General features: G+C 40.6%; 1 protein-coding gene across 1 annotated transcript in view; it reads right to left on the bottom strand.

Annotated features, from left to right (window-relative positions):
• Positions 1-14036, bottom strand: part of SPAG17 (sperm associated antigen 17) — a 212056-nt gene that overhangs the window by 177204 nt on the left and 20816 nt on the right. Inside the window, exons 3-4 of the mRNA XM_087866202.1 lie at positions 1108-1248; positions 405-488 (exon numbers count right to left, since the gene is read on the bottom strand). Coding sequence (XP_087722328.1) covers positions 405-488; positions 1108-1248 — 225 coding nt within the window. The remainder of the gene's footprint in view (positions 1-404; positions 489-1107; positions 1249-14036) is intronic.

The raw sequence follows: 14036 nt of genomic DNA on the forward strand, positions 1-14036 counted from the left end.
AGGGAACACTTTCTGGGGGCATTTTTACATTGTTCCTTTGGTGAAACTAACACTTTGTAATACACTAGTCATACAACTCCCTTTAATACCATCACACACTCAAGAATTACCATGAAAAATTATGACCCAATTCTTTTGTATATAAAAATTTCTGATTTATAGTCTTTAATTGGATACAGCGATGGTGTAGACAATCTAGGACAATTTTATTCCTAGAAAGGGATTTTGTTAGAAGCAAGGCAGATTTTTTAAGTGCCTACCATCAGGCAGCTCCAATGAGGAGCAAGAATTTGCTTTCAAAGAATGAATTTAAAAATTTCTTTTTGAAGTGACTATAAGATTATTACTTCAATTCTCATTTTCTAAAAGTTACAAAAATCTCTTCAATGAAGATGTTCACCTACCTCATAATACAAGGGAGCGCTACTGCCTAGAGGTTTCTTTGCCTTTTTAGATGGAGTTCCGAGAAATGCATTTGATTCATCGATCTGTAAGAAAATTAAATTAATCTATAATGAAAAAGAAAGGCATACTTAAAGAATACTTAGATATAAGTAACTTTCAAATACCTAGGTGGCTTGAAGGGTTGAGAAACCTAGCAAGGAAGAGATATTCACTAACTAGGCAAAATATTTATAGTCACTTTGGTAAGCTGTTAGTAATCGTCTGAGTATAGGTCAGCTGACAGGACTTTTCTATGTGGTCATTCCTCGCTGTCCTCTGACAGCTAGGTTTCTCTGTAGACTTAATTTTTCTTGCTATGGACTACCCTGAAACAGCAAATAGTTTAGTCTTTTACTATTATTAAATATTTTATTGAATAAATCATTCCTCAGAGAGCCTAGCATGGAGCCTGGTATGGCCACAGGAATTTTGTTAAATGAATGAGTGCTGAAAGGGCCTAAAATGGGCCTAAATAATGGGCCAAAATAACTCTTCCGGGTTAAACAACACAAATTTATTCTAGCTAAGTTTTGTTTAAAATAATCCACCCCAATTTACCAAACAGCCCAAGGATATGATAGTTGCATTTATTTTTGTTATTTTATTCTATCATTTTAAGCACAAAAGTCTTCACGGGGCCTAGAGGTGGGAAGGGACAGGTACCTGCTGGAGAATGTCTTGCCAGGACACGATACTGAAGGATTTCCGCTGAGGGACCTGGACAGCAAGGGTGAGGGCTCGGATGAGAACATCATCCTCAATTCGGTTTCCAACTACAAAAGCGACGGAGCCCTTCCAATCATTCTGTTAAAACGAAACAAAACAAAACAAAACAAAACAAAACAAAACAAAACAACAGAAGGAATTAAATTCTAGATACTCCTGGGTAGGTAATTTTGTGTCAAAGGTTTCCACTAAAACAAGATAATTTTCCCTTTAAATTTTACCTTAAAAGGTAAGAGCTGACCACATAGTGTATGTAAATTCCTGACTCAAGTAGCCGCAAGGCGGCAGTGTTGTGCCAAATTTCATGCAACTTGACAAAAAAAAAAAAAACAAAAACCATTTTCTTGAGAAACTAGACCTTTCATGTTAAGGAAGACAGTGTTTAAAAAATGACATGCTTTCAGTAGAATGCTGTCCAAGAATAAGTTGGTCCTGGGAAGAAATAGTTCATTCATATGTTACAAATATATACTAAGATATAATCTTGAAAGCAGAAATCTTTGTTTTTGTTCCCTGATACATGCTAAGACTCTAAATAGTGCCAGAGGCACGGGAGGAGCTTATCAGTACTTGTTGAACGTCGGGTAATTGAATGAGTTGCCAAATGGGCCTTTATATGGGGTAAAAATGTAATCCCCAGAGTTTTTGTAAAGCACAGAACTAGAACACATCTTTTCCTCCTCGTGTAACACAAGAATCTCATTGCTAATTCACAAATGAGTCCTTTCCCTTCCTAGGACGTAGGCTAAAAAATTACACTTGGACACGAAATGTTGCGTCAAATAATTTAAAGAAATGTTATTAAAGACAATATTCTCTTTCAATAATCCCCCTTTTTTGTCTATTATAATGATAATTTCTCTTGGGAAGAAGCAGTTCCCTGGAGATTAAGAAGGGAATTTATTGAATTACGGGCTGGCTGTGTGGTGCTGAGAGTCAGAGTCACGAATACCAGGCCTATGGCTTTTGCACGCTAACAGTCGTATGGGGAAACGGAACAAATGAACACAATAAAGGCATTTGGAAAGAGAAATCAATAATAAGGGAGGGCAGCCTAGCCATGGGACCTGGCTGGGCCTTACTTTCCCCATTTATAGCATGAAGGGATTGGGCAGGGCAAAATTTAACGTCCCTCTAGAGATCTGACTCAAATAGGGTAAAACTCCCTGTTGGTGGATTCCAAAACAATGTCTAAGATGATGTGAAGAGATTTTACACAAATGTAATGAAATGCGTAATTTTCTGTGGTTCTCTCTGGTTTCTGTCCAGCCATGGTCAGGGTGATGACAGAACTAGGGTATAGGTGGGAGAAAAGACCTTACTGCAAATTCCTCCTTACCATCAAATAATCAGTATCCTTAAATGTCTCTTATTTCTCTCCGTGAAAACTTGCTAACTACCTAACAACCCCCCCCAATTTTCAGTTCAAAACAAAAACCACAAATGAAAGCATAAAAATGTGCATTTTACCTACAAAGTGTGTGTGTGTGTGTGTGTGTGTGTGTGTGTGTGTACATGTCAATGTGGCTCGATGCGTTTCCATATGTTACACTGAGTTTAAGAACTTTTCTGTTTGTTTGCTAAATCACCATAGGAAGACTGAGCATCTGTTTTTCTAAAATATTCTGACTCTGAAAAGTAAGTATGACATTTATAATGTATTCTTTTGGGAAAAAATTCCGCTATCACGAAACGACCTTTCCCATATTGGATGCCCTTCTTTTCTTTCGTCTGCTCCCACAGTCAAAACTGCAACTATAATCATTGAAAGAGGACAATCTCTTATATTCTCACAATAAAGTACACATGGTTCCTAAACAGGCAATACCCCAAACTTCCCATCAGTTACATTTTCCCACACTGAAGATTTTAACGACCTCCTCTACCTTACCCCCTCCCTGCTGCAAATGTCTTTGCCAGGATTTGAAAGCTAATGGTGACAAGGAGGGGTTGCCTCTCCACTGTTTGGGGGGCAAATCAGAAAAAGGGTATTGTAGTCCACCACCTATCCATTAGTATCTGGTGTCAAAGGCAGGTGTTGACTATTTCAGACCAGAAAAAAATAAGGGAGGAAGAGGAAGGAACTAACAATTATTGAAATTCGCCATGTGCCAGGCATATGTTATCTCACTGAATCCCTGAGTAATCCCTTTAAATAGGTGCACTAATACTTTATAGATGGAAAAACAGAGTCCCAACGAAGTCAAACAACTTGTTCAAGGTCATCATGGCAGAACCTCATAGAGACCACATACGTGGCTTACAATTTTGTGAACGTTTTAGAACAGTTTTGAGAGCAAGTCTTTGGGGTCAGAACGCCTTTCCATAATCCTTAAATTGCAGCTAATGGCTACCTCATTCATAGTAAACATAATAGATGAAGATCTGTATCACATGTTAAATGTATAAAACCTTCAAAAATAGATTATGGAGTAAATCCTTAAGACATCTTAAGGTTTCTTTCTTTTTTTCTTTTTTTTTTTTTTTTAAATCAATGATAGTTTTACAAAGGCTCAAAGATGTTAAGGAAATTTCCTGAGCTTGTCTCTTTCCAAGTTGAGTGTTCTTGTTACTTTGGTCTGCATGCACTTTAACACAAGATCTGTTCCTCCTGTTCACGGTACTATACTGAAAATTCTGGGCCCGGTTTCTCCACTGGAAGGGGTCTGGCGAGTCCAGCTGAGACTCCGTTTCCATTCTGTACTCGTTAGTCCCCCAAACTCCTGCTCCTGGAATAAGATCTCCTTGGCAAAACGGGACCCATGAAGGACTTTGTCTGAGTCATGGATTAATGTCAAATCACATTGCCAGAGAAGCCAGGTAAGCATGAAATGGACTGATCAGACAATAATGCAAATCTAGAATGTCTGCAGAGAAGGATGCACTCACTAGCATGCTGCACTAGGGGGCAGCGAGATGTCAGGAAATGCATAATATTCAAGTAATGAAGAGTAAGTTATTGCTCTGGGGTCTAATTAGGAAGAACCGTTAAATGAACAATGCTCAGCGAATGTAATTTATCAATCTTTCTCTTACTACTTCAGGATAACTACGGATTCCAAAATTTCCACTAACTGGCAGCAGTTTTAGAAATAGGAAATTGTTTTGGAAAAACGGGGACACAAATCGGATTTGGTAAAAAAGCTATTAAGAATACCCCTCCATCATGTATCCCACCCCGACATGCAGTTAAACACAGTCCTTAAATTTGGGTTTGCAGGGCAGCAGGACAAAGTGAGTATAGAGAAAACAAATGTGGACCATGGGTGAGAAACGAAGGTACGATGTGTACATTTGTGTCATCACACTTGGGAGCCCCGAGGTGCTGGCTACCTGTGGGTGAGTTTCGCACAGCTCAAGAGGTTTGTATTAACTCTTAGCATAAACCTAGACAAAGAAAACATTAATAATTTTAGGAAAACTACACTGGATGTATCCGATGGTGGAGGATACAGGATTTCAGTCTGGGCATACCTCAAAAGCCTTAGGAAATGAAGTCGGCTCTCCGCTGGCTGGAGGCATATACCGGACACAGTTATTGCTGAGTCTTGCTTTCTAGCCATTATTGATAAAGTCATTCAAAGGATGGAATGAAGTCATGTATGGACACAATCCATTACCCTTTATTTACTTTACCAGCCTCACCTAATTGAAGCTTGGCAGGAGGGCGTCTTAACCCAAACACAGACATACTACTCTTCCAAAGCAAGAAAGTATTCAGACCCCAGCTGTCTCACACACGCCTACTGTCCCAGAGACACAGGGTAGATTTATGACTCCTTTCTTTCATACATTGCAAACTCTCCAAATTTTACTTAGGCACTTCTATATTCTAAGATAATTACAACAACCCTTTAAGACAAGTGAGAAGTAGCTTTTGGACGAGGGGAAGGTGACTGCTTCCTTCTATTACCACAAGGAATCAGCTGGGAGGGGAATGGCAAGGACACACATGCTGTCTTCTGCTGCCTTTGCTGGCATGTGGCACGGGGCCTGCTGCCCTCAAAGACCTGAAATGAGATTCCCACAGCCCGCTCCCCGGAGCTGAGCCCACCCTGAGGAGCTCGAAGAACCAACAGTAGTCGCAACTTTTCTTTGGAGAAGATGTATACAAGCCCCAAGTCAAATCAGCTCAACATTAAAAAAGTCAAATTCTGTGCAGTTCTTTAACAACTGTCCCGATACGCAAACCTATACTTTCTGTCGATACTCTGCTGCAAGGATGACCTTCTTGTCAAGTAGATTCACTGCCAAACGGAGAGGGATTTGTGACTGTCTGTCTCATACCAGGTTTTCTCTTCAAAGGGGTCTTGGATCTCCATCAGCCGAAGAGTGTTAGTGTGGGCTGTTAGCCAGCAGAAGAAATATTTTTATTACATAGAACTGGCTGCTATAATCGTATTTGTTAAAAAGGGGTTATAACTATAAAATGAGTTGGGAATAGAGATTAAAAATGGGTGCGCATTGTTATCTAATAAACAGGAACAATACAACCGCCCAGGATGTGCGGTCATCTAACTGCTTTGACTGCCTTTACTAAACAATTTCTTATTATAGATTCTTCTTTAATGATCGATTCCTCACAATTTATTATAAATACTATAGCTTGACGCATTGTCATCATACTATTAGAACGGCTCCTTATTTAGGAATTAGTTCATGTGGCTGTCACATTTTCTCAACTAGATTATAAGCTCTTTAAGTCAGAAATTCTATTTGATCGCTTTTGTACCTCATGGTGCCCAGCAGAGAAATAGGAAATAAAGCAAGGCTCTCCCTATAAACAACTGTTGATCAGTATTTTAAAGCAACAGAGAATGTGCTTGGACACTGAGGATTTTGACCCCGAAAATCATAAAGCTCTAGAACGTAGCGTATCAGGAAACTGGGCAGCACATATAGAGCCCACAGCTCTTTTTGGGAGGAAAACGGGCTGTCTCTGATCCAACATGATTTCTGCCAGGCATCAGTGACAAGGGTGTGAGGAGTTAGGACCTGCAGCCATTCCTCTGCCAAGAAAGGTTTCCTGGGCATAGCTCAGACAAGCAACCAGATGGTAGGGAAAGGAAGCAGCTCTTCCATTGAAGAGGGGAAAGCCAAGGCTCACATACAAACGTGCATTGGCTATAAAACCATTCCTCCTTCTCGTTCCTTCCTACTGTCTCCTGTCATCCAACGAGAGGGAACTCAATGGCCTGCTCCTTCTTCCCCTCCACCTAACTGCCTCCAGGCTGCAAGTTCTGTGATTCCTTTCTCCTTCAAGGTGCCTCCGAAATTCTCATGGCGAGAGCATAAAGGGGTGGGGTGGGGAGAGAGGACAGACAGAAGCTGCACACGGTATCAGGGGTCTAGATCCAGAATCTGCCAGATGTGCCGAATAAGAGCCTGACACTTGCCTCCTGCAGCAACGTCACTACCCCCTCCATCCTAATCTTCCCCTCCATCAGGAGTGTGCTGGATCTGACTGCCCCCGCACTTCCGGGCTCTGGCCGGTGAGGTTGCGTTGATACCGTGAAATCCACCATGGCGGAAGTGTTGAAGCTACAGCAATGACAAGTGCCACAAATTAGAGCTTTGCCTTGGAGAACAGGTTGTTAAAACGTTTAGCAGCAAGTCACAGCTCCCTTCCCAGGAAGGCCCGTGTGTCTAAGACTGACTTAGGAATGACTGAATGAAACAGTGAAGACTGTCTCAGGGAAAATATTGACGGCAAAGCAGATTCTATCCACCTGTCACATTCCCCACTCCCATACCTGTTCAGCAGCGCATGGTGGGAGAAGTGATACTGTCTGCTGATGGATGCTGCTTTGGGTGGGATTCAGCCTTAAACACTATCTTTCAAAATGGGCTCTATGAAAAGCAGGTGACAAGGTAAGGACAGAGAGGCTATTATGGGAGGAGAAGGGGCAGCCTACTCCAAGGCTCTCCTTTTCTCCTGACCATCTCGGGGCTACTTTCCCACTCAGGCATCTGAGTCACTGGGACCACTGCCTCCTGGGGGAGGGTCCCCAAGTACCCCTCACCCACAGATGGTAAAATTCCCTCACACTTCCATGACCTGCTGGAAAAGGTCATTTTGATATAGTGATTAAGAGCCTGGGCTCAGGAGGCAGACTTCCTGAATTCAAATTTCAATGTACCATCTGCGTGTCCTTGGGCAAATTACTTAACTTCTCTGTGCCCCATGTATACATGAGGATAACGACAGTACCTGCCTCATGGGATTGTTGTGAAGATAGAATGAGAAAACCTATAGAAAGCCCTTCAGAGCACAGCACCTAGGAATGATCATAGCCATTATGAATATTATCGTTGGTGGGGGGCTTCTGCTCTTGGTAGTTGTTAAAACAAAGATGGTTATTCCATACATACTGTTCCAAGTGTGGAGAACTTATGAGTGAATCAAGAAAAAAAACCAAACAGAGTATCAACAGTTGTATCATGAAAAAGAAACTCTTCATTTGAATGACAGTCAATTTGTAGAGTAACTTGGTCTTTGACAGTGATAAACTTATTACCTGCTATATTTCTAAAATATTTAGGTGCTTGGAAGAGAGAGCAAAAGTCATGAACATACTATGTTTAAAATTCTAAAGGTATATAATTGTTAGAGCTATGGGGAAAAATGTGAGTGTGTGGCAGAAGGGAGCTCTAAGTGATTTTGTGATCGGTAGAGGCCAGGTCGAGACACCGACCCACATCCAATGGTGAAAGAGACAAGGGTTTGAGTCAGGGGAAAAGTGTGGAGCTGACTAAGGAGACGGTGAGCTCCAAGGTGGCCACACAGAGGTCTGGGGGACGACAGCTGCACTGCACTAATTCTTACTAGAGACAGAGACCAGCTCACTGGCTTAAAAAAATAAGAACACGGATCACACGCTTGGTATTTGACTTGCAAATATTAATCTGATTAATTTTGTGGATGCAGACTTAAAACACAGATATCAGGCAGGGCTAGTTCTTAAAAACAAAAGCAAAGTGAGTAAAGTTTATTTTTGGTAGAGAGTGTTTGGGCACCTCTTTCTCCAGATAAGACAGGCTCCCTGGCCTGTTGCTATATTCTGGCTCCCCTGGGCCCCTTACAGGGCTAGAATTCAGCATCCCCTTCCCCTGCATAGAATACAATCTACCTGCATCACCTCCTATTCAGCTCAGGGACTTAATTCTTGATTTGTTAACTAGATAAATAAACAGACCCCTCAGCATTAGTGACTGGAGCTGTCTTAAAATATTTTTTCTCTCCGTGCTATCTGCATTTTCAGAAAAGAATCCGAGCAACTCCTGGACTAACTCAAAGGGATGCCCTGCTAATGGGGGTATGTTAGCAGTGGTCTGGGCTAGTGGAAAAGGCTCCCCTAGAGTCATATCACCTCAACAACCTCCTACTTTGCCCATGGGCCTGGCATATCGTAGCATTCAATAAATGTCTCTTGAACTTAGCAGCCAAAACCACACAGTAAAGAGAATTTTTACACACGTTTAGTATGGGAATGACAACTAAGTATGTGGCATTTTATCAGGTACGCTCAGCACTTTGGAAGGAACTATGCCTCTGAATCACTGAATGTTTGAATTAAACAAAGAGCATATTCCTTTGATAGAGAGACAACACCGTAATGTCTTCTGTTCACTGATGAGAACACAGCAGTCCAGAAATATCTTCACTGTGCATGCACATGCTATCTGTCTGGTTTTCCTTGTCTTCACAAATATTAAATATGATCACTGATTAAAATAATTGAAGTTCTGGTGCAAAAGACACAGAGCTCTGAAGTACTGTCAAATTCTCCCTCTGCGGTTTCTTAGACAAATGACCTTGGGCCTACCTTTGTGACTCAGTTTCTCACTTGTAAAAATGGATCTAATAATATAACCTTCCAAAAGTTTTTGCTGGTCTCTAGTAAACAAATACACCTAGGATCATTTTGCACATTGTAAAGTACTGTGCAAAGGTAAAATATTAATGTGTGTAAGGGAAATAGTATTTCCCTTAGAAAGTTCTGCAAAGATGGGTTAAAAGAGGTGATCACTTCTTTAATTTTGAATATGGATATGTCCTGCAGATCTTCTTTGGATGGTTTAGCCTCTGAGCTTGGCTGTTTGATTGTTTTTCTTCCGTTTTTCAGAGTCCTCGGCCCATCCCACCAATCTAGCACATGAGCCTAATTTGGTTTTGCTCCATACATCAGAGAGTTTTAAGACAGCTATTAAAACACCACATGGAAAAGCTTTGTAGGGAATTCTACTCCACAGAGAAACCACAGAAACCACTACACACCTTAACTATCTCCCCACCCCCAACAGTTGGCTAAAATTACGGCTCCATTATGTTCGTACAATCCAACCAGTTTTATTGCTTGGAGCAAAATCTGAGGTCCAAAATGAACTTCAGAACATAAAAAGTAAGGCAAACCTCAAAAGGAAACAAGCTTCTTTGGGTTTTCAAACAAATATTACATATCAGAGGCATTCTTCTAACGGAGGAGGCCAAGCAAAGCTAAGAGGAGTCCTGCTAATTGCTCCACAAATGTAAAATTGGAATCAGGGACTCACCCAAAGAAAGGAGGTCTCTTTTCATCATCAGATATTAAAGGCTACAACCTTTCATCAACTCCATCCTCAGACATGAGACCCTCTTGTCCCTCCCTCAAGTCTCTTCAGTGTTGTTACTATCTCCCACATTAAAAAATAAGACGTATTTTCAAGACTCAATATTAGCTCATTATTACCCTATTGTAGCCCTTTTCTTTGGTTTTTATTCCCCCCCACCTTCATTTCTCTATTTTTAAATGTCATATATCCACTGAATATTGTGGTATGTTCCATAAATTTGTATAACCTTGGCACTGGGACTGCTCAGAGGAAACAAATAACCAGCCAGTACTCTTTCTAATGAATCATTTATGCCCCATAGCTGCTTTTTGGATAGTTATGTGTCATGGACAACTCATTTCCTTGCACTTAATTCAAGTGTCCTCATTTACCATTTGTTTACCACACAGCCACTGATGGAGTTTTTTGTTTGTTTTGTTTTGTTTGTTTTGGTTTGGTTTGGTTTTTTTGTTGTTTGTTTGGTTTTTTTTTTTTTAGCCACTGTTGGAGTTTAATTTCTACATCCATCTAGAGTGAGTACAGAAGCTCCAAGGACACTTCTGAGTACTACAAGGATATAAGACTGTCTTGATTATAAACACTCTACCTTATTCTCCCACCAATTCAATGAAATACCCAAGAAATGCCAAAATTTCAGCCACCAAATTATGATGCGGGGAAGAAGGGGCATCCAAAGATGGTCCTGGGGCAATGCCAGATCTTCTAGATACCCAAGGTCGATCATGCTCATAGGGAATGATGGGTCAATCTGAAAACTCCCAGAGGTTCTCTCAGAAAAGCTATGAGGGTGCACCTTGAGCAAAAGCGTGCTCGGGAATCTGTGCTCTGCCTTAATTCAATAAGAAATGAGCAGCAGTTCCACTCAGCACGCCTTTATTAAATCAGTGTGATTAAATGTCTCTGCTGTAAGAAACTGTAGTGGTTACACAAAACCAACTAAGACAGGAGTTTGAAAAGTAAGCAAACAGTGTTTATGTTTCACAAGAAGTTTCTTAAGAGACCTTTCCTTTGTTCAGGCTGCTTAACGGCCCCAGTTGCTCTGATGGGCCCATCAAAGCAATTAGAATTTGCAGCTTTCCAGAGCTGGCATCATGCAACGATCTTGACTTTCCCAGCCTCCCAGGAATCAGGAGTTTCTCAATGAAGGCAAGAGGTGGTGGAGATGTGTCTCTGTGAGAAAACTGGGGTAAGACCACCAGGCTGACAAAGGGTAAAAAGAATTCAGCAGTATCAGTCAGTCCTGGCGGGAGGGCAGAATAAAGCATGGGTGACTGTCTGAGGCAGTTCTTGAGATCTTTTTCCTAGAGCGCTCATGACTTTCTTCAGATCTTCACACCAATGCCACTGCTTTAGGGAAGAGTTTCTTGGGAGGCTGACGAGAAATTGGGGTGGAGGAGAGTCAGGAGGGAGGGCGTCACTGAAGTCAGGGGAGGAGCGGTGTATATCGTCAAAGGCAATTAGAAGGTTACCAGTGACCTTAGCAAGAGCAGTTCTATTTGAGTGAAACTGCTTCCTGCTCATTTCTTCATTCCTGCAACACTATATGCCCTCATAATTCACATATCTCCTTTACCATATGAAACTCGTGTAAGGACCATGTGACTAAATATTCCAAGTTAATGATTATGATAAATTTCAAGCCCTCAATCTGGATATGGTTATTAATTTTCTCCAATTACACAAGTACATGGGGTCTATTTATTGGTTATATCAGGGCAGTAATTCATTATAATTATTCCTCTCCTATTGATTCCCTAATATAGTCCTTACAATAGGTCTTTCAATGGTGTAATAAAAAGAGCACTGGTTTTAGTATCAGAAAACCTGGTTATTAGTCCTGATTCCAACCACATGGGCTTGGAAAAACATTCAGGTACTCAGAATCTGGACTGTAGTAATACAATGTTTATAGCAGAGAGTCATTCATTCAACCAATATTTACTGAGGAGTTACTAAGTGCCAAACATTGAAATGGGCATTAGGAATAGGATGTATAGGCATAGGGCATAATCACTATCCCTAAACCACATCAGCCTGGGAAAGACGATACACAAGTGAAAAGAGATTATTTATAGAAGTATTTCCTAGCTATAAAGCACTGTGCAGTGTATTCATTTAAATTATTATATTGTTCATCCTAATTTATTCACTAATAATTAACATTTACTATGTGGGTACCTATGTTGTATGTGCTGTCCTCGAAAGGGAGGATGCAAAAATAAATAAAAGCAATTAAAAGAAATGAACTAAATCTGTATATTTCAACATGGAAGACTTCAAAACACAATGTGGAATAAAAAAATTGCAGGATGAAATATGAGAGACTATGGACTCTGGGAAACAAACTGAGGGTTTCAGAAGGGAGGGGAATGGGGGATTGGGCTAGGCCGGTGATGGATATCAAGGAGGGCACGTATTGCATGGAGCGCTGGGTGTTATATGCAAACAATGAATCATGGAACACTACATCAAAAACTAGGGATGTACTGTATGGTGAATAACATAACATAATAAAAAATTTTTAAAAAATGCAGGATTGGTAATAGAAAATGGAACTAAAAAGTCATCGTACAGTAACATACAGTAAACAATACTATGTATTATTCATGGATATAGATAAATAGGTACATAGGTAGGCTGAAAGGATATACATCAAATTCTTGATAGAGTTTGTTTCTGGGAAGAGAGAAAAAGGGATGGAACAGGGGATGACAGTAAGGACAAAGTTTTCAGGGTTTTTGTTGTTGTTGTTGTTGTTGTTGTTGTTTTGGTGTTTACTTAAAAAAAAGCCAGCAAACTAACAGTTGTCAATTTCTCATGATACAATTTTCCATGGTACAAATGTGCTTATTATATTATCCTTTGAGCTTGTCTGCTCTTTAGAAAATCTGTAAAGAGGTCTGCTTTCAAAAGATCCACAGTCTAGTAGGGGAGACAGATGTATGTATGAAAGTCACAATGTAAGGTGATACGCATTTTACTAAACCACATCTCTCCCTGTGTCTTAGAAAAAGTTTCATGGGAAGATGTCACTTGAAGAAATAGCAGAAGGAATTCTTTGACTATGTCTCCTGCTTGTCTCTTTGCTGTCTACACAGTGGCCTCACTTCCACTGCCTCAGAGAAGCAAGACTTTCTTGCTTAGGTTTCCTCCCCTGTTCATATTTCATCTCAATACATCCTTCGCGAGTCTCAAGAACTTGCTCCTTTTGCTTAGGCTAAGGAAGATTCTGACCCTTCTCTGCTGTTCTAGAGCCAATGACCCACTTTCCTTTGACCTTGTCTATAACTTTGTTCCTTCCATTCTCCCATCTCTCCCTCTCCAGTTTTCCAGCCCTTTTTCCCCTTTCCTCTCTATGGTATTTCACACTTAGATAACTATCTTTACCTAATTCCAGTCTTCCTACTAACAATTTCCCATCCGATCTTCTTTTCTTCATGATTGAACTCCCCAGAACATGTGACCTATACTTAAGGCTCCCATATCTTGATAAGCCCCATGTTCTTAAATCCTGTAGTCTTATTTCCAACTCCCTTCCTGACCACCATTACCCACCACCACCCACCCTATTGAAATTTCATCTTTGAAGGTCACTAATGATGTCCTCATCACCAAGTATGGTTGTCTCTCCCTATTCTCCCTATGTCTCCATAGGTGGGAGAATTTACCCTTCTCCTTGATCTAACTTCCAGGATTCCACCCTGTCCTCATTCTGTCTTTACTCCTTTGGTCATTCCAACTCTGACCATCAGGCTCTTTCTTTTCTTTCTGTTTCATACATGAGGATCTTTTAGATATTCCACAGAATTCTGTTCTTAACCTGTTCTTCTCCTGGCACATACTCTCTATTGAATATTTTAGCTGCTCCCACGGCATCCACTACTTTCTCTCTACCGACAACCCCTAAGTTTATGTTTCCAACCATGGACCGTGAGCTTATTTTTGACTTCCTGATGAACATTTCTACTTTGATGTACTACCATCATCTCAAAGTCAGCATGTCTAAAAACTGAGCTCTTTGCCTCTTTGTATCCTAAAAACAAACAAAACAAACAAAATCTCCCCTATCAAAACCAGTAAAAATCATCTAAGTTCATTCTGCTGAATTTGTCTGTTTCCGAGACTTTGCATTTCTCCCAATCATCGTAACTTCAAATCCTTTCCCATTCTCCTCTTGGATAGGCAACTACAGTTACTTTCTTCCCAGAGTTTCTTGAATCTGCCCCTTCCTTTTTACTCTCATGGCTATTCCC

This window comes from Ursus americanus, chromosome 12, assembly GCF_024610735.1.
Source record: "Ursus americanus isolate L20-20 chromosome 12, mUrsAme1.1.p, whole genome shotgun sequence".
Taxonomy (NCBI): domain Eukaryota; kingdom Metazoa; phylum Chordata; class Mammalia; order Carnivora; family Ursidae; genus Ursus; species Ursus americanus.